This window comes from Scedosporium apiospermum (assembly GCF_000732125.1).
Source record: "Scedosporium apiospermum strain IHEM 14462 chromosome Unknown SEQ_SAPIO_0094, whole genome shotgun sequence".
Lineage (NCBI taxonomy): Eukaryota > Fungi > Ascomycota > Sordariomycetes > Microascales > Microascaceae > Scedosporium > Scedosporium apiospermum.
In genome coordinates, this window is record NW_015971795.1 from 469616 (window position 1) to 481555 (window position 11940).

Sequence of the window (11940 nt, forward strand, 5' to 3'; positions counted from 1 at the left end):
GACTATCATCCATCATGCATCAATTTTTCCCTGGAGTATTCTTCAACTTCGAGACCGTGCGCATTCTAGGCATGGCGGCTACGGGTGGAGCTGACCTAGCAGAGTGCCTCGATGCCGTAGGCCTCATTAAGGACAACGACCCGGAGAGCTGGCACCGCGCATGGTCCCAGCAAGCGCGAAAAGCCGAGGCCTTTGCGGAACAAGCCCGCGCCAATGGCAACCGGATCTCTGCGAGGAACGCTCTGTTACGGGCCTCGAATTATACTCGCGCGAGTTACTACATGCTACCTGGGGACGGCCCACTCCATCGCGACCCTCGCGTGCTAGAACTAGCCGAGAAATCGGTGGCCCTGTTTCGCGATGCCACCAAGTTATTCGATGAAAACACTGTCAAGCCTCTGCAGATCCCGTACGAAGGCCACAAACTCCCGGGTTACCTCTTTCTCCCCCCGCCATGGCGAAGGCTACCGGGGAGGAAGACTCCAGTCATCGTGTGCAACAGCGGTGCCGACGGATTGTCCGAGGAGATCTATTTCTTTGCCCCGGCCACAGCACTAGAGCTAGGGTATGCCGCCATCATTTACGAAGGTCCCGGCCAGGGTCTCATGTTACATCGCCATGGTTTGAAATTCAGGCCCGACTGGGAAGTAGTTGCCGGTGGCGTGTTTGACCATCTCGAGGAATTGAACGGGACGGAGCCCGAGCTCAACCTCGATCTCGATCATGTCGCCATATGGGGGACATCCCTTGGCGGATACTTTGCCCTAAGGGCAGCGGCCGAGGACGGGAGATTCAAGGCATGTGTGGCCATTGACCCGGTCCACGATTTCTGGGACTTCGCAACGACCCAGATCCCTAAGCCCGTTCTGGCTGGTTGGGAGCGGGGCTGGATCAGTGATTCCATCATTGACGCCGTGGTGGGCATCACAACGCGTTTCGTATTCCAAATGAAATGGAACATCGACCTCTCAAGTCACATATTCGGCATATCGCAACCATCGCAGATCATGAAGGCAATGAAGGCGTATACCCTGCGTCTCCCTGGTGACAAAAGTCGGCTGAGCAAAGTACAGTGCCCTGTCCTGGTGTCCGGCGCCAGCCACTCACTGTACTTGGATGTTTCCGAACACACGAAAGCGGTGTACAATGGACTTACCAGCCAACCAAAGGGGGTTGATAATGAGATTTGGGTGGCTGAGATACCAGGTGAAGGTGGTTTACAGGCAAAGGTCGGCGCGGTGGCGCTTTGTAACCAGCGCGTATTTCGGTTTCTCGATCAGCAGTTTGGTATCAAGAGAGAGGGGCTATAGATTTAGAGATGTCTTCGTATAAACTTGCCTCCACTCCGAGCATGCACAGCACTTACAAGTGGAAGATCTTGTTCTGGGTAACGGACGGACAAGGGAACGAAGTTATTTGCAATTAGGTTAATTATCCGTATCCTTCTTGCTCTCATGTGAATCCGGCGGTTGTTGATTCTTATCTACCATAATTTGAGAAGTATGCCATAGGCCCCTTACCGACTCCTCACTGTTTCCACAAGTAAATACTGAATGGCTCTGAAAAAGTCTTCTCAATCTCATGCTCATATCCCACATCACGTGCTACAAACCCTCCTTTACTGACTGAAACCCCCGCTCGCCAGGCAAATTGGTTCCTTGTTTCCCGAAACTGTCCTTCCATCAAATCGTGATGTATCTAATAGCATGTCAGCCGACAGAACCAATTATAAAGAGGTTGCGGATTGCGAAGAGGGAAAGGGGGCAATACCGTCGTTCGAGAAGTGTCTGGATATTCTTGATTATCCTTGTAAGTGGGGGCGGCTCCCCGTCCTGTGCGCCGTTTTGCATCAATTCCTGCGATAGGATAATTTGGCGGATCGATATGGCTACAGGGTCGCTAAGGAATGGGAGTCGATGTTCTACATCTTCATTAGGAGTGGGCGACGACGACCCGCCGATGACGCTTGCCGGGCTAATGCCGAGGGCATTGCTAATCCGGAGTAGCATCCCTGAGGTAAGCTCAATCAGCACCTTGACTTGGATGGCCAAATTATTCTCGAGCGGGAAGTTGCCGAATTGAAGGCCCGGTAAGCTAATGAGTGAGTTCACCTCACTTGTTGGCGCCATGAGGAGGGCATGGTAAAGTCGTGCGAAGACGGCACGGCAACTGCGCAGCAAGCAAACATAGGTGGTCACGAGGTTCGCGATGAGAAGAGGGTCAAGGCTCCTGGTCGCTGATGATGAAGGCGGTGGGGAGAAAGAGCGCGAGGCGAGGTTACCGTTGTTTCCCGGATACCCGGTTTCTACGTTGCCGGGCCGGGTGTAACCTTGCCTTGGCCTATCACTACTGTTATTCGAGTGGTTGCTTACGCCATTCTCGTAGCCAGGGCCGCCGGGGCGCGGTTTCGGGGTGTCACTGGCCGCGGACAAATCCTTCAGAATATCCCATAGCCGTGATGCTTGGTCTAACATGCGGTTGACGGGTTGCTGCTGGATCGACGAGGAGCACTTGAGAGGGTTAGGGGTTATCGGGGGCCTTGGAGGCCAGGGTGCCTGGGAATCCATTCTTTCTCGGTCTTCCACCAATTCTAGGCTAAGCTTGAGCAGCTCCTTGTGGCTTTTGGTGAAGGTTCGAGCATCCTCTGCCGCGCTGGAATCGGAGACGGCCACATCAGCTTCCTGGTCTCTACCGAATTCCATAGAGCCCTCAGAAAAGCCAGCTTGAGTGGTCGGCCAGCTTGGGATCCCAGTACTCGCGCTAGCGGTGGTACCCGTGGCGGAGAAGTTTTCGTAGCTGAATCGTCTCGCGCCTTCGCCTCTGTCGCCCTGCCTGCGGTCAGCTGTACCAGCCAGGGGGGTCATTTCGTGCTCCATTGGGTAATCGACGATCAGCATCGACAGGTCATTGGTGTCGAACGCCATGCCTGGCATCGAAAAATCCACGCCATCCATGCCCTAAACAAAACGAAAGGTTTTACTGCGTCAACTCAGGGCCAATCGAATCGGGATGGCTACTATCAAGGCACATACCAGCGGCTCTTGGTCCAATGGCACGACGTCTCCCGTCTCCTCCGCACTTCTCCTCGCCGTGCTTACTGCAGGCCAGGCTGCTGCGCTTCTTTGAATTTCCTGCAGTGCAGAAGAAGCAACGGTATCTCTTGTGTATTCTCTTTGGACGGGTGAAGGTAGAATAACCGATGGAAGTCGCGAGCCGTATCCGCTGTCTCTTCTGCCATTCGATTGCCCTGGAGGCGAATTCGACCGTTCGCGAGAAGGTAGACGAGCACCCCTGCTAGTCGTGGTATTATTGTCCGTTCTGCCTCCGCGCTCGGCGCCATTTTGCGGATGGCCACCGCGGCTTGGCCTCTGGGGCGTCTGATCTAAGGTGGTCGTACAGACAAGGTGAGCTTTTGAACACCGGTCGCACGGTTCGTTTGGTAGCTCATCTCTCTGACAACGGAGTTTATAGGCTCGACAACGGTCGCAGGCTGAGCGACGCGATCTCGTGTTTGACCCGGAGGCATTTCCCGCCATCATCGCGATGTGGCACTCTCGTTGGTTCTTGCGCTCCTGGGTACCTGGAAAAGGTGTGAAGGACAAAACTGAATGGACTCGGCGTTAAGCGATCGGCGATGGGTGGTGTCTATTGCGCAGGGATTGGGTGGTACGGATAGAAGGGACCAGGTAGGACACGAAACCGTCGGAGAATGCTAGCTACGCCGCGCCCCTTATCGTGAGATGCGAATTGAGGGGAAGGGCAACAGCTCTCCCTTGCCGCTGACCTAATTAGGACGTACCTGGACAGGTTCAGATGTATGCGAACGTTTTTGGGGGAAAAGGGATGGCGGCACAGGTGTGGCTCATGCATCAGCGCCCCCCTCGGCTGCTTACGCCATATCAGCTCTGTGATTCGCAATTTCTGCACCGGTCGCGCTGGGTAACCGTCCATTCGCACTGGGAGTGAGGTGCTCACATATTAGCGCCGCATTACCACGGGTCGAATCGATATTTTCTTGGGTCTGCATTTGGTAGTAGGGAACTGATGGCACTTGCCATGGGATTTGGTGCTGTCTGGCCTTTCAGAGACGAGTGAGCAGTATTGGAGCGCCCTTTACGAAAGACGGTAATAGTGGATACCTAACGGCATCACTGCATCGGCAACGCCCTGTAAGCACAGAGCGGTATCTTCGTCACGACATTACCCTGCAGAGTGTCGTCGCTTTGATATCGTTCCGTCAACGTGGGGTTGCGAGGAATGTGACCTATCACGCTCGACTGCTTTCACGCTACAGCGGGTCAAGCTTTTGCCGTTTGGTTCTTGGGTGATTCTTCAAGCCCATGTGTACCTGTGTAGACGAGGATTAATTATGTGACACCCCACGCTGGGAAAATAGACGGTTGACATACGGCCAAGGAGCCACAGGTTTGGATGGACAGAAAGGAATGCCACGGAACGCCACGGTCCCCTAAAGAATCCGGTTCTTCGGTATCATCAAGAACGGCACATGTAGGGACTAGGGAGCCACTCGCTAGTAAGTTCTTCTTTCGGCGTCTACTATCGAAATCCATGTCAACACTTCAGATAGAATCATTAATGCATCCCCCCAGGGCCCCCACCAAGCCCACCCGCAAATGCACCCCGGTAACCATAACCTGAATAGATATTCTTCAAGAGAACGGCACCCTCATCCCACCTTCCCCATTGGCGCTCTATTTACCCCACTTGATTGTGGTGGATCGCTTCTCGACGGGAAGACGCGGGCACCATTCCGCGGGCCCTAAAATATCACACTAATCTAATCGTTGGCCTGTCTGATGCAATGGTCAAGGAAGGCAGTCGAGTTCTGAGCCTTCCTCTCCGATGACTTCATCCCGCGACGCGGAGTGAAAGGAAACGTTTCTTAAACCCGGACCTACAACCTCCTCGCTGCAATGTGGCCACTAAGCCTCGTACTTGCTTGTCGCGGCGAAATATCTCACTCAAGCCCCCACAATGCTCCAATCGGAGGGGTTACTTAAGGGGTCCGAGTGCGTCCGTCACCTTCCGATCCCTTTCTTTGGCTTGGAAATCTAAAACTTGCCGTACATAGACTAGCTTTTCAGATGAAGAATGGTAGATCTGGTACGGCCCGAGTTTAGTATGGCTTTCCATGGCAGAAATCCTGCCGGGGTAACGGCGGTTTGTATCTTGGCCTCCGAATGGTCCTAAAGCTACTGGTACCGGGGTCACGTCACACAGATTCTGCAATCTTTTCCGGGGCTTATGCAGGCGAAGCGTCGATAGTCACGTTGATGCCATCGACGGGCAACTCCAGTGGCTGAAGGTAGCCCGGCAGAGCGGACTAGGCATGTCGAGCGTGCGGCATAAGGCCTGTTTGGTCGGGTAAGCAAACGCCCCGCGCCGCGCCAGCTTATCTTCATCATCCGTCTCCACAACGTCGGAGACTCTTAGTCAATAAAGTTCCATGCCGACGGATGTGGGAGATACAACGCGGACCCGACTGTGTGTCTTGAAGAATCCGGCTGATCCCGTCTAAATCCGACATTCCGATATGTCATAACCAGTAGGATGGCGGGGCGATACGGCGTGCGTATCTGCTTTGAATGAGGCAATGGAGGAATGAATATGACACCATTTCGAACGTAGTTCTAGATACTTGATAGTGATGATGCGAGAACCTTAGTGCGCACGTGGGACGCGGAGTGAATCAGACAAACAACCGCGGCATTGCAATGCCTACGTCGCAGAGATAGCCACAAAGGTGCCCGCTATCGGTGTAGAAGATAATAGGTTCAACAAATTAGATTCAGTAGAACCAAGATATGACAGAATCCTACGCCTAATCATCGTCGTCGTAGCAATGATCAAACATATCCGGCTTGGCCTAGAAGAGATACTATCTTGTAATCGGAAAACGTTGCAAGCCGTGGTTTCTCCCCTTCGCTCGTTCCCCTTCGCTATTCCACAAAGTTTCTCTTCAAAACCATACTCTTCACGGGCAATTTTAGTGTCTCGGTCACTCCGGAGCCCGACCACTGGCGCTGTGTTCCAACCTGCCCCCCAACCACTGTAGCCGTATATCCCGTGCCACCAACGCCCTCACCGAGGAAATACTCAAAGTAGATGTTCTTGTGAGTCACAATGAAGGTCCATTGCTTTCCACGAGACGGCGAGTTGAGATCCAGCACGAACCCAGTCGCCTTGTCCTTCAGAGTACCAGAGAATCCGTCTTTATCGTAAACCTTTTGCCACGTAAAGTAGTCCTCAGTATCCGATGGTTCAGTGCGCCGGCTGTCGAAAATATTCTTGCCATCTTCGGCCAGAATAACCGAAGGCACCTGCAGGCCCTTCTCCAGCCACGACTCAAACTCCCAAAACGACAGGGCGTACGGTCCGGTTTTCAAGCGCACAAAGGTCATGGCATCCAGACAAGTGAACCAATTGAAAGCCGCCCAGAGACGCTCATGTCCGCCGACACCCGACCATTTCACAGACTTGCCTTCAATTACGGCGTCAACCGTGACGTCGGCTACCGGGATAGGCTCGAACCAGTAAAAATGCGGTACCGTGAGTAGAGACGCCTCTTTCCATGGCCACGTCGAGCCGTCGGCGTAGCGCGCAAGCGCCACCGAGCTAAAATTAACGGTACCTTTGGCCTTGGGTGTGTCCCACTTCACGCGTGCCGTGCGAAAATCGGCAGACACGTCCCAGCTGTAGACGTAGCCGTCGCCCTTCCACTCTCCGTGCCAGCCGATTCCAGGACACGACTCGATGGTGGACTCGGTGGGATAGTCTATCTGAACAAAGCGTTCACCGTCCGGATGGGCGAGCTCGACGTACATGCGCAGGTTGCCAGCTCCGAGTACCGAGTAGTTTGGGTCCCTGTAGAAGCCGAAAATGATGCCCGACAACCCGTCGTCCGAAACGGCGTCGAACTCCCACTGTTCGCCAGCCGTCTCGTTCATTGGGACTATCCTCGGCAGCTCTGGGTCGTCGGTCGGGCTAGTGGAGAATGAAACAGGCTTGCGACCTTTGGATTTCTCATAGGCAGTTACGTGACTGACTTCGCAGGCCGCGGAGGCGTCTATTCCCAGAACAGTCTGCTGCTCCTTCCATTCACCGAGCCAGAGAGGACCGGATTCATCGCCGTCACCTGCCGCTCCGAGAGAAAATAATAGGGTGAGGCCATAAGATGTTCGCCAGTGCATTTTGAAGGACTGATCTCCTGGTCTATTTGTAAACAAATAATGCCGTTGGAGATGGTAAAGATAAAAGAGAATGTTGGACTAGGATACGCAATATCCGGCGAAGGCTAGGTCACCACAGGCACACACTCATAAATATAGAAGTGATACCCTGCTACGGACTAGTTACATAGCGAGACGCGGAGATCTGGGCACTCTCGGCGTTACTGCGAGAAGTACGGTAAGTTCCGCCGGAGCTCCGGTCACGTTTTTTTGTCGGAAGTAGATCATCAATCCCGGAGCTTCAGTGATTGGCTGTTTTGGTACGCCGACGAAGTGATGTCCGAACGTTCAACATTGCATATTTCGGCATCTTTATTCTTACCTTACGATTTTGGCCTCACGTAGCGAACCTACTTTTTTTACGAATTGGCAGACCCTTCAACCCAACCGACCCATCGTCTTTGGGCAATTCGATTCAGCAAAGCTGCTCAGAGAAGAATCCATGGCGGTGGAGATACCAGCAACACATACCGCCATCATCCAACATGACGGCGGAGAGTTGAGAGTCACCCCCGGCCTTCCAGTACCGAACTTGTTGCCGGGGTGGCTACTAGTCAAAACCGTAGCAGTCGCGCTCAATCCATGCGATTTCAAGATGGCTGCGCGGTTTCCAACTCCCGGGTTAAAGGACGGTGTCGACTTCGCGGGCACGGTAGCAGCCGTCGGAGCAGAGGTTGAAGACTTTGAAGTGGGAGACGGCGTTTTCGGTTGTGTTCCTAGCAACAAGCAAGACGACCCGGAATCAGGTTCCTTCGGCGAATATGTGAAGATTGAAGCCATCTACGCTCTGCGTATCCCTCCAAATACATCGTTTGAGCAGGCCCTCGCTTTCGGGCCCGCCTGCGTTTCTACGGTTGCGTTGGCGCTGCATGAGAGCCTTAAAATGCCAGTGACACCGGACGAGGTCGCAGGCCACAAGGGTCACAAAGAAGGAGAGGCAGTGCTTGTATATGGAGGTAGTAGCTCTGTTGGGTTGTTGGCTATACAACTGCTCAAGCTGTAAGTTCTAAACTCCCCAGCCGTCTCCAGACCGGCCACTCCGTCATTCGTCACCAAAGAAGCTGCCTGACTAACCCCGCACCGCTGGTGATGGTTGAAAGATGCGGGTACCATGTAGTCACCACTTGTTCACCGAGAAACTTTACCCTCGTTAAGAAATACGGGGCAGATGCTGTTTTTGACTACCGTTCCCGTACGTGCGCCGCTGATATAAAAGCGTACACGCGCAACAAGCTCAAGCGCGTTATCGACCCATTCGGTGAAATCGCAACCACGTCCCTCTGCTACGAGGCCATCGGAAGAGCGGGGGGCGTATATTGCGCCCTCGAACAGTACCAGGAGTCTCTTTGCACGCGCCAGACAGTTCGGCATCAGTTGATCATGGGACCGGCGATCCTCGGTAGAGGGGTTTTGCTCCCAGAGCCTTACGGTGTGAAAGCGGATCAGGAGCTCCATGAGTGGTCTAAGAAGTTTTACCAGAGTCTGCAGATCCTGATCGACGAAGGGAGGCTAAAGCCGCTGCCGATCAAAATTTTGGAGCCTTCCGGATTCGACACGGTGCTCGTAGGTTTGGAGTTACTGAAAGCCAAGCAGGTTTCGGGACAGAAATTGGTCGTACGAGTAGTGACTTAGTCGCCAGGGGTAAGGGTTTCGGAGGTAGTAGCGGCCCGGGGAATGTCCGTCAGTAACAGAGTCCTTTCGAATATAATTTGCACGATTCATACTCCAGTGGCCACCTAATTTCCCGTGGTATATTCCTTCGACTCGTACAATTACTCCTGCCTCCAGTCAATAAGCAGGGTGAGCCGCCACTCTCGATTCAGCCTTACTAGTCATGTTTGGTATTGTCGGGTTCCTCGCCCCATCTCCATCCTGAAATTCCCAGATTCCCTCCATGATCCAGCCCGCCGGCTTACTGTGCATGAACTCCCGAAACGAAAACTTCGACGCGACCGCCAGCTAGTTGGGCGCTACCGCGGGTCTCAGTCTCGCATCTCATCGACTGGCAGATACTTTGAATTTTCAAATAGGGCGTCGATTATCACAACTGGGGAATCCGAGATGTCAGATTACTCGCTTAGGAACAGTGTAACCATCGGCTTGAACGACAAATTTTCCTCTGGCGGAGAGGACGTTGCGTTTGGGTCATACACAAGCATAAGCCGGCGAAGGATAGAATACTAAGCATTTCCCATTGAACTCCTTGTTATTAATAACACAACTGGCCAGTTTTCGTTGAGTCAGACTCAGACTTGCGAAGCACGATGAAATCTAGTATGCATCGCAAAAGCGGAATCGAATATCCCAAAGAAAAAAAATGAGAAAAGAAAATAAGGAAAAAAGGCTATCATATTATTTCCATATCATTCTCATAGAATAGTCCGATCAGACGGTGGGAGAGACAAACTCTCCAAAACCCTAGTCCCGTCACATCAAGATTGTTCAATGTATCCATAGCCAGTATAGGTGTCAAGAGGCATGAATTTGGAACTGGGGAGAAATCAAAAGAATGCCGGGAGAATGGAAACGAGGACGGCACTTTAAATTTCTGTTAGAGATCAATCAAATTGATTTACTTACTTTCTCTTGTTCTGCACAGGAGCTTTTCTGGCATGCATTAGACGCAGATCGGGAGCCGGGACCGGCCCTCGCAATCGGCGCTCGGAGTCCGCCAGTCTCGGGACTACTAGAAATAGAAGTGAAGTACATGCAGGTAAGAGTGAATTGATAGACAGTGGACTTTACCCGAAAACATAATCCCAATTCCTTGGATATAGCTCTACTGAGAGAGCCTGTCGTGGATTTGAATTTCTTGTCCCTGCCAAACAACCAACCTTTCGATACTCTGAGCCATTCCACCACCACCATACGCAAATATGGCACTCTCCCTCGTTTTACCATTAGTGGAACCGTACGAAAGAATCAAGGAGCAGCTTGTTGTCATGCAACACGCATTAGCTCCCTTAAACCTCACAAAATGGCAGATTGCTCGACTTCTGGCAGCGCAGGTCTACCGAGACACTTCGCCCGTCGCCCGGGCGTCTCTCATAGTTTTCTTTAGTGTCTCCTTGATTTTGGCCCTCGATTCATTCGTCCTGCACCCATATATATTCTCCCTTCAACGGCTCGGCGTGCCGAAGCTGAAACCGTCAAAGGGGAAGCATGCTTTCGACTACAAGCCGATGCTCGACGAAGCGGCTGCAAAGTATCCCGACCGGCCGTGGTTCTTCGGATATTCCGGCTTCGAATTCGTGGTATTTCCATCCGCGTACGTCAACGAGATCCGACGACTTCCGGCGAAAACAGCCTCCCTGGTCGACTTCTTGACTACAGTCCAATTTGGAGGCTACAAGCTCATTGGCACTGATGACTCGAGCAATACTCTTCACAAGACGGCCAGCACCGATTTAGCACGGAGTATCGGGCCACTAGGCCTAGCACGCCAGGAGACAGCGCGTCGTGCAGTAAGTAGAACCTTCGGGGATCATCCTTTCCGATCGTCCTCTGCCAGTGTTGAATACTGGATTCGGATTGTATCATTTTGAACCAATTTTCTGACTCCATAATTTCTTTCCTATAGTGGGAGTCTTCACTCGGTCCATGTCCCCAGTGGAAGAAGGTGTCTCTATTCTGGACAGTTTTAGATGTCGTCGTGGCGACTGGCGCGACGGGGATAGTTGGTGAGCCTTTGAGTCGCGATAAGAGGTGGCTCAGGGCAGTCCCGTTGCTTCCGGTAGGAGCAGGAATTGGTGTCTACTTTAGCAGCCTCTTCCCTCGCCTTTTGCGACCTATGGCTGCGACAGTCTTCTACTTCCCTGCGTTGATGATCTACAAGTACATGAGCTACCTGCTGCGACCTACGATAGAACAAGCACTTCGCGAACACGACTCATCGGCAAATGGAAACGGCAAGGCCGAAAAGAAAATCACCCTGGTTCACATGCTCATGAGCCGCTACAAGCAGGGGGAGTTCAACTACGACCAACTTGTCAAAGACATTATCACGGCAACACTCGAGTCGACGCCGACCACCGCTGTAAGCATCTATTGGATGCTCACGGAGCTTCTACAACGGCCGGATCTTGTCGAGGAGCTGAGGGAGGAAATTATTGGCGTCTTACAGGATGGGAAGTTACCTCCCACCCAGCTGACTGAACTTACGAAGCTGGACAGCTTCATGCGAGAGTCTGCTCGTGTGAATACCTTTCACTACTGTGAGTCGAGAACATGACAGCACTTTTACTTCACCCCTGCTAGAATGGTCCTGCTCACGGAGATGAACCAGTGGGGCTCAGCCGCATATTGAAAGAAGACGTACAATTCTCCATCGGGCCCACGCTACCCAAGGGCACAATTGTCTGTGTAGACCAACACCACATTCACAATTCGGAAACTCTGTACCCCGACCCGGACGTGTTCGACCCCTGGCGCTTTCTCCGACTGAGACAAGTCCCTGGGCATGAGACGAGACACCAGTACACGAGTAACGGTCCTGACCTACTCACGTGGGGTGACGGGCCCCAGGTCTGTCCCGGCCGTGTATTTGCCGGAAACACGATCAAGATTCTGCTTTCTCACCTATTACTGAACTATGAAATCCAATACCCACTGGGGACTGGAAAGCCTGCGAGACTATCATTCCCAAATGGGTCCGTGCAGCCTGATATGAAAGTAAAGATCTTGGTTCGCC

General features: G+C 52.7%; 3 protein-coding genes and 2 pseudogenes across 3 annotated transcripts; 3 read left to right on the top strand and 2 right to left on the bottom strand.

Moving 5' to 3' along the window:
* Nucleotides 1–14: 14 nt before the first annotated feature.
* Nucleotides 15–1310, top strand: SAPIO_CDS4827 (annotated as a pseudogene; the record flags this gene model as incomplete).
* A 399-nt stretch (nucleotides 1311–1709) lies between these two features.
* Nucleotides 1710–4027, bottom strand: SAPIO_CDS4828 (uncharacterized protein; the record flags this gene model as incomplete). The annotated part of the gene is made up of 3 exons (XM_016787287.1): nucleotides 1710–2957; nucleotides 3033–3382; nucleotides 3976–4027. The coding sequence occupies 3 exons, from the start codon at nucleotides 4025–4027 to the stop codon at nucleotides 1710–1712; spliced, it is 1650 nt and encodes a 549-aa protein (XP_016643166.1).
* A 1933-nt stretch (nucleotides 4028–5960) lies between these two features.
* On the bottom strand, nucleotides 5961–7211 carry SAPIO_CDS4829 (annotated as a pseudogene; the record flags this gene model as incomplete).
* A 634-nt stretch (nucleotides 7212–7845) lies between these two features.
* Nucleotides 7846–8882, top strand: SAPIO_CDS4830 (uncharacterized protein; the record flags this gene model as incomplete). Its single annotated transcript, XM_016787288.1, has 2 exons — nucleotides 7846–8249; nucleotides 8387–8882. The coding sequence occupies 2 exons, from the start codon at nucleotides 7846–7848 to the stop codon at nucleotides 8880–8882; spliced, it is 900 nt and encodes a 299-aa protein (XP_016643167.1).
* Nucleotides 8883–10126: 1244 nt separating this feature from the next.
* On the top strand, nucleotides 10127–11556 carry SAPIO_CDS4831 (uncharacterized protein; the record flags this gene model as incomplete). The annotated part of the gene is made up of 3 exons (XM_016787289.1): nucleotides 10127–10714; nucleotides 10831–11435; nucleotides 11508–11556. 3 exons carry the CDS (start codon nucleotides 10127–10129, stop codon nucleotides 11554–11556), a joined length of 1242 nt encoding a protein of 413 aa, XP_016643168.1.
* Nucleotides 11557–11940: the final 384 nt, after the last annotated feature.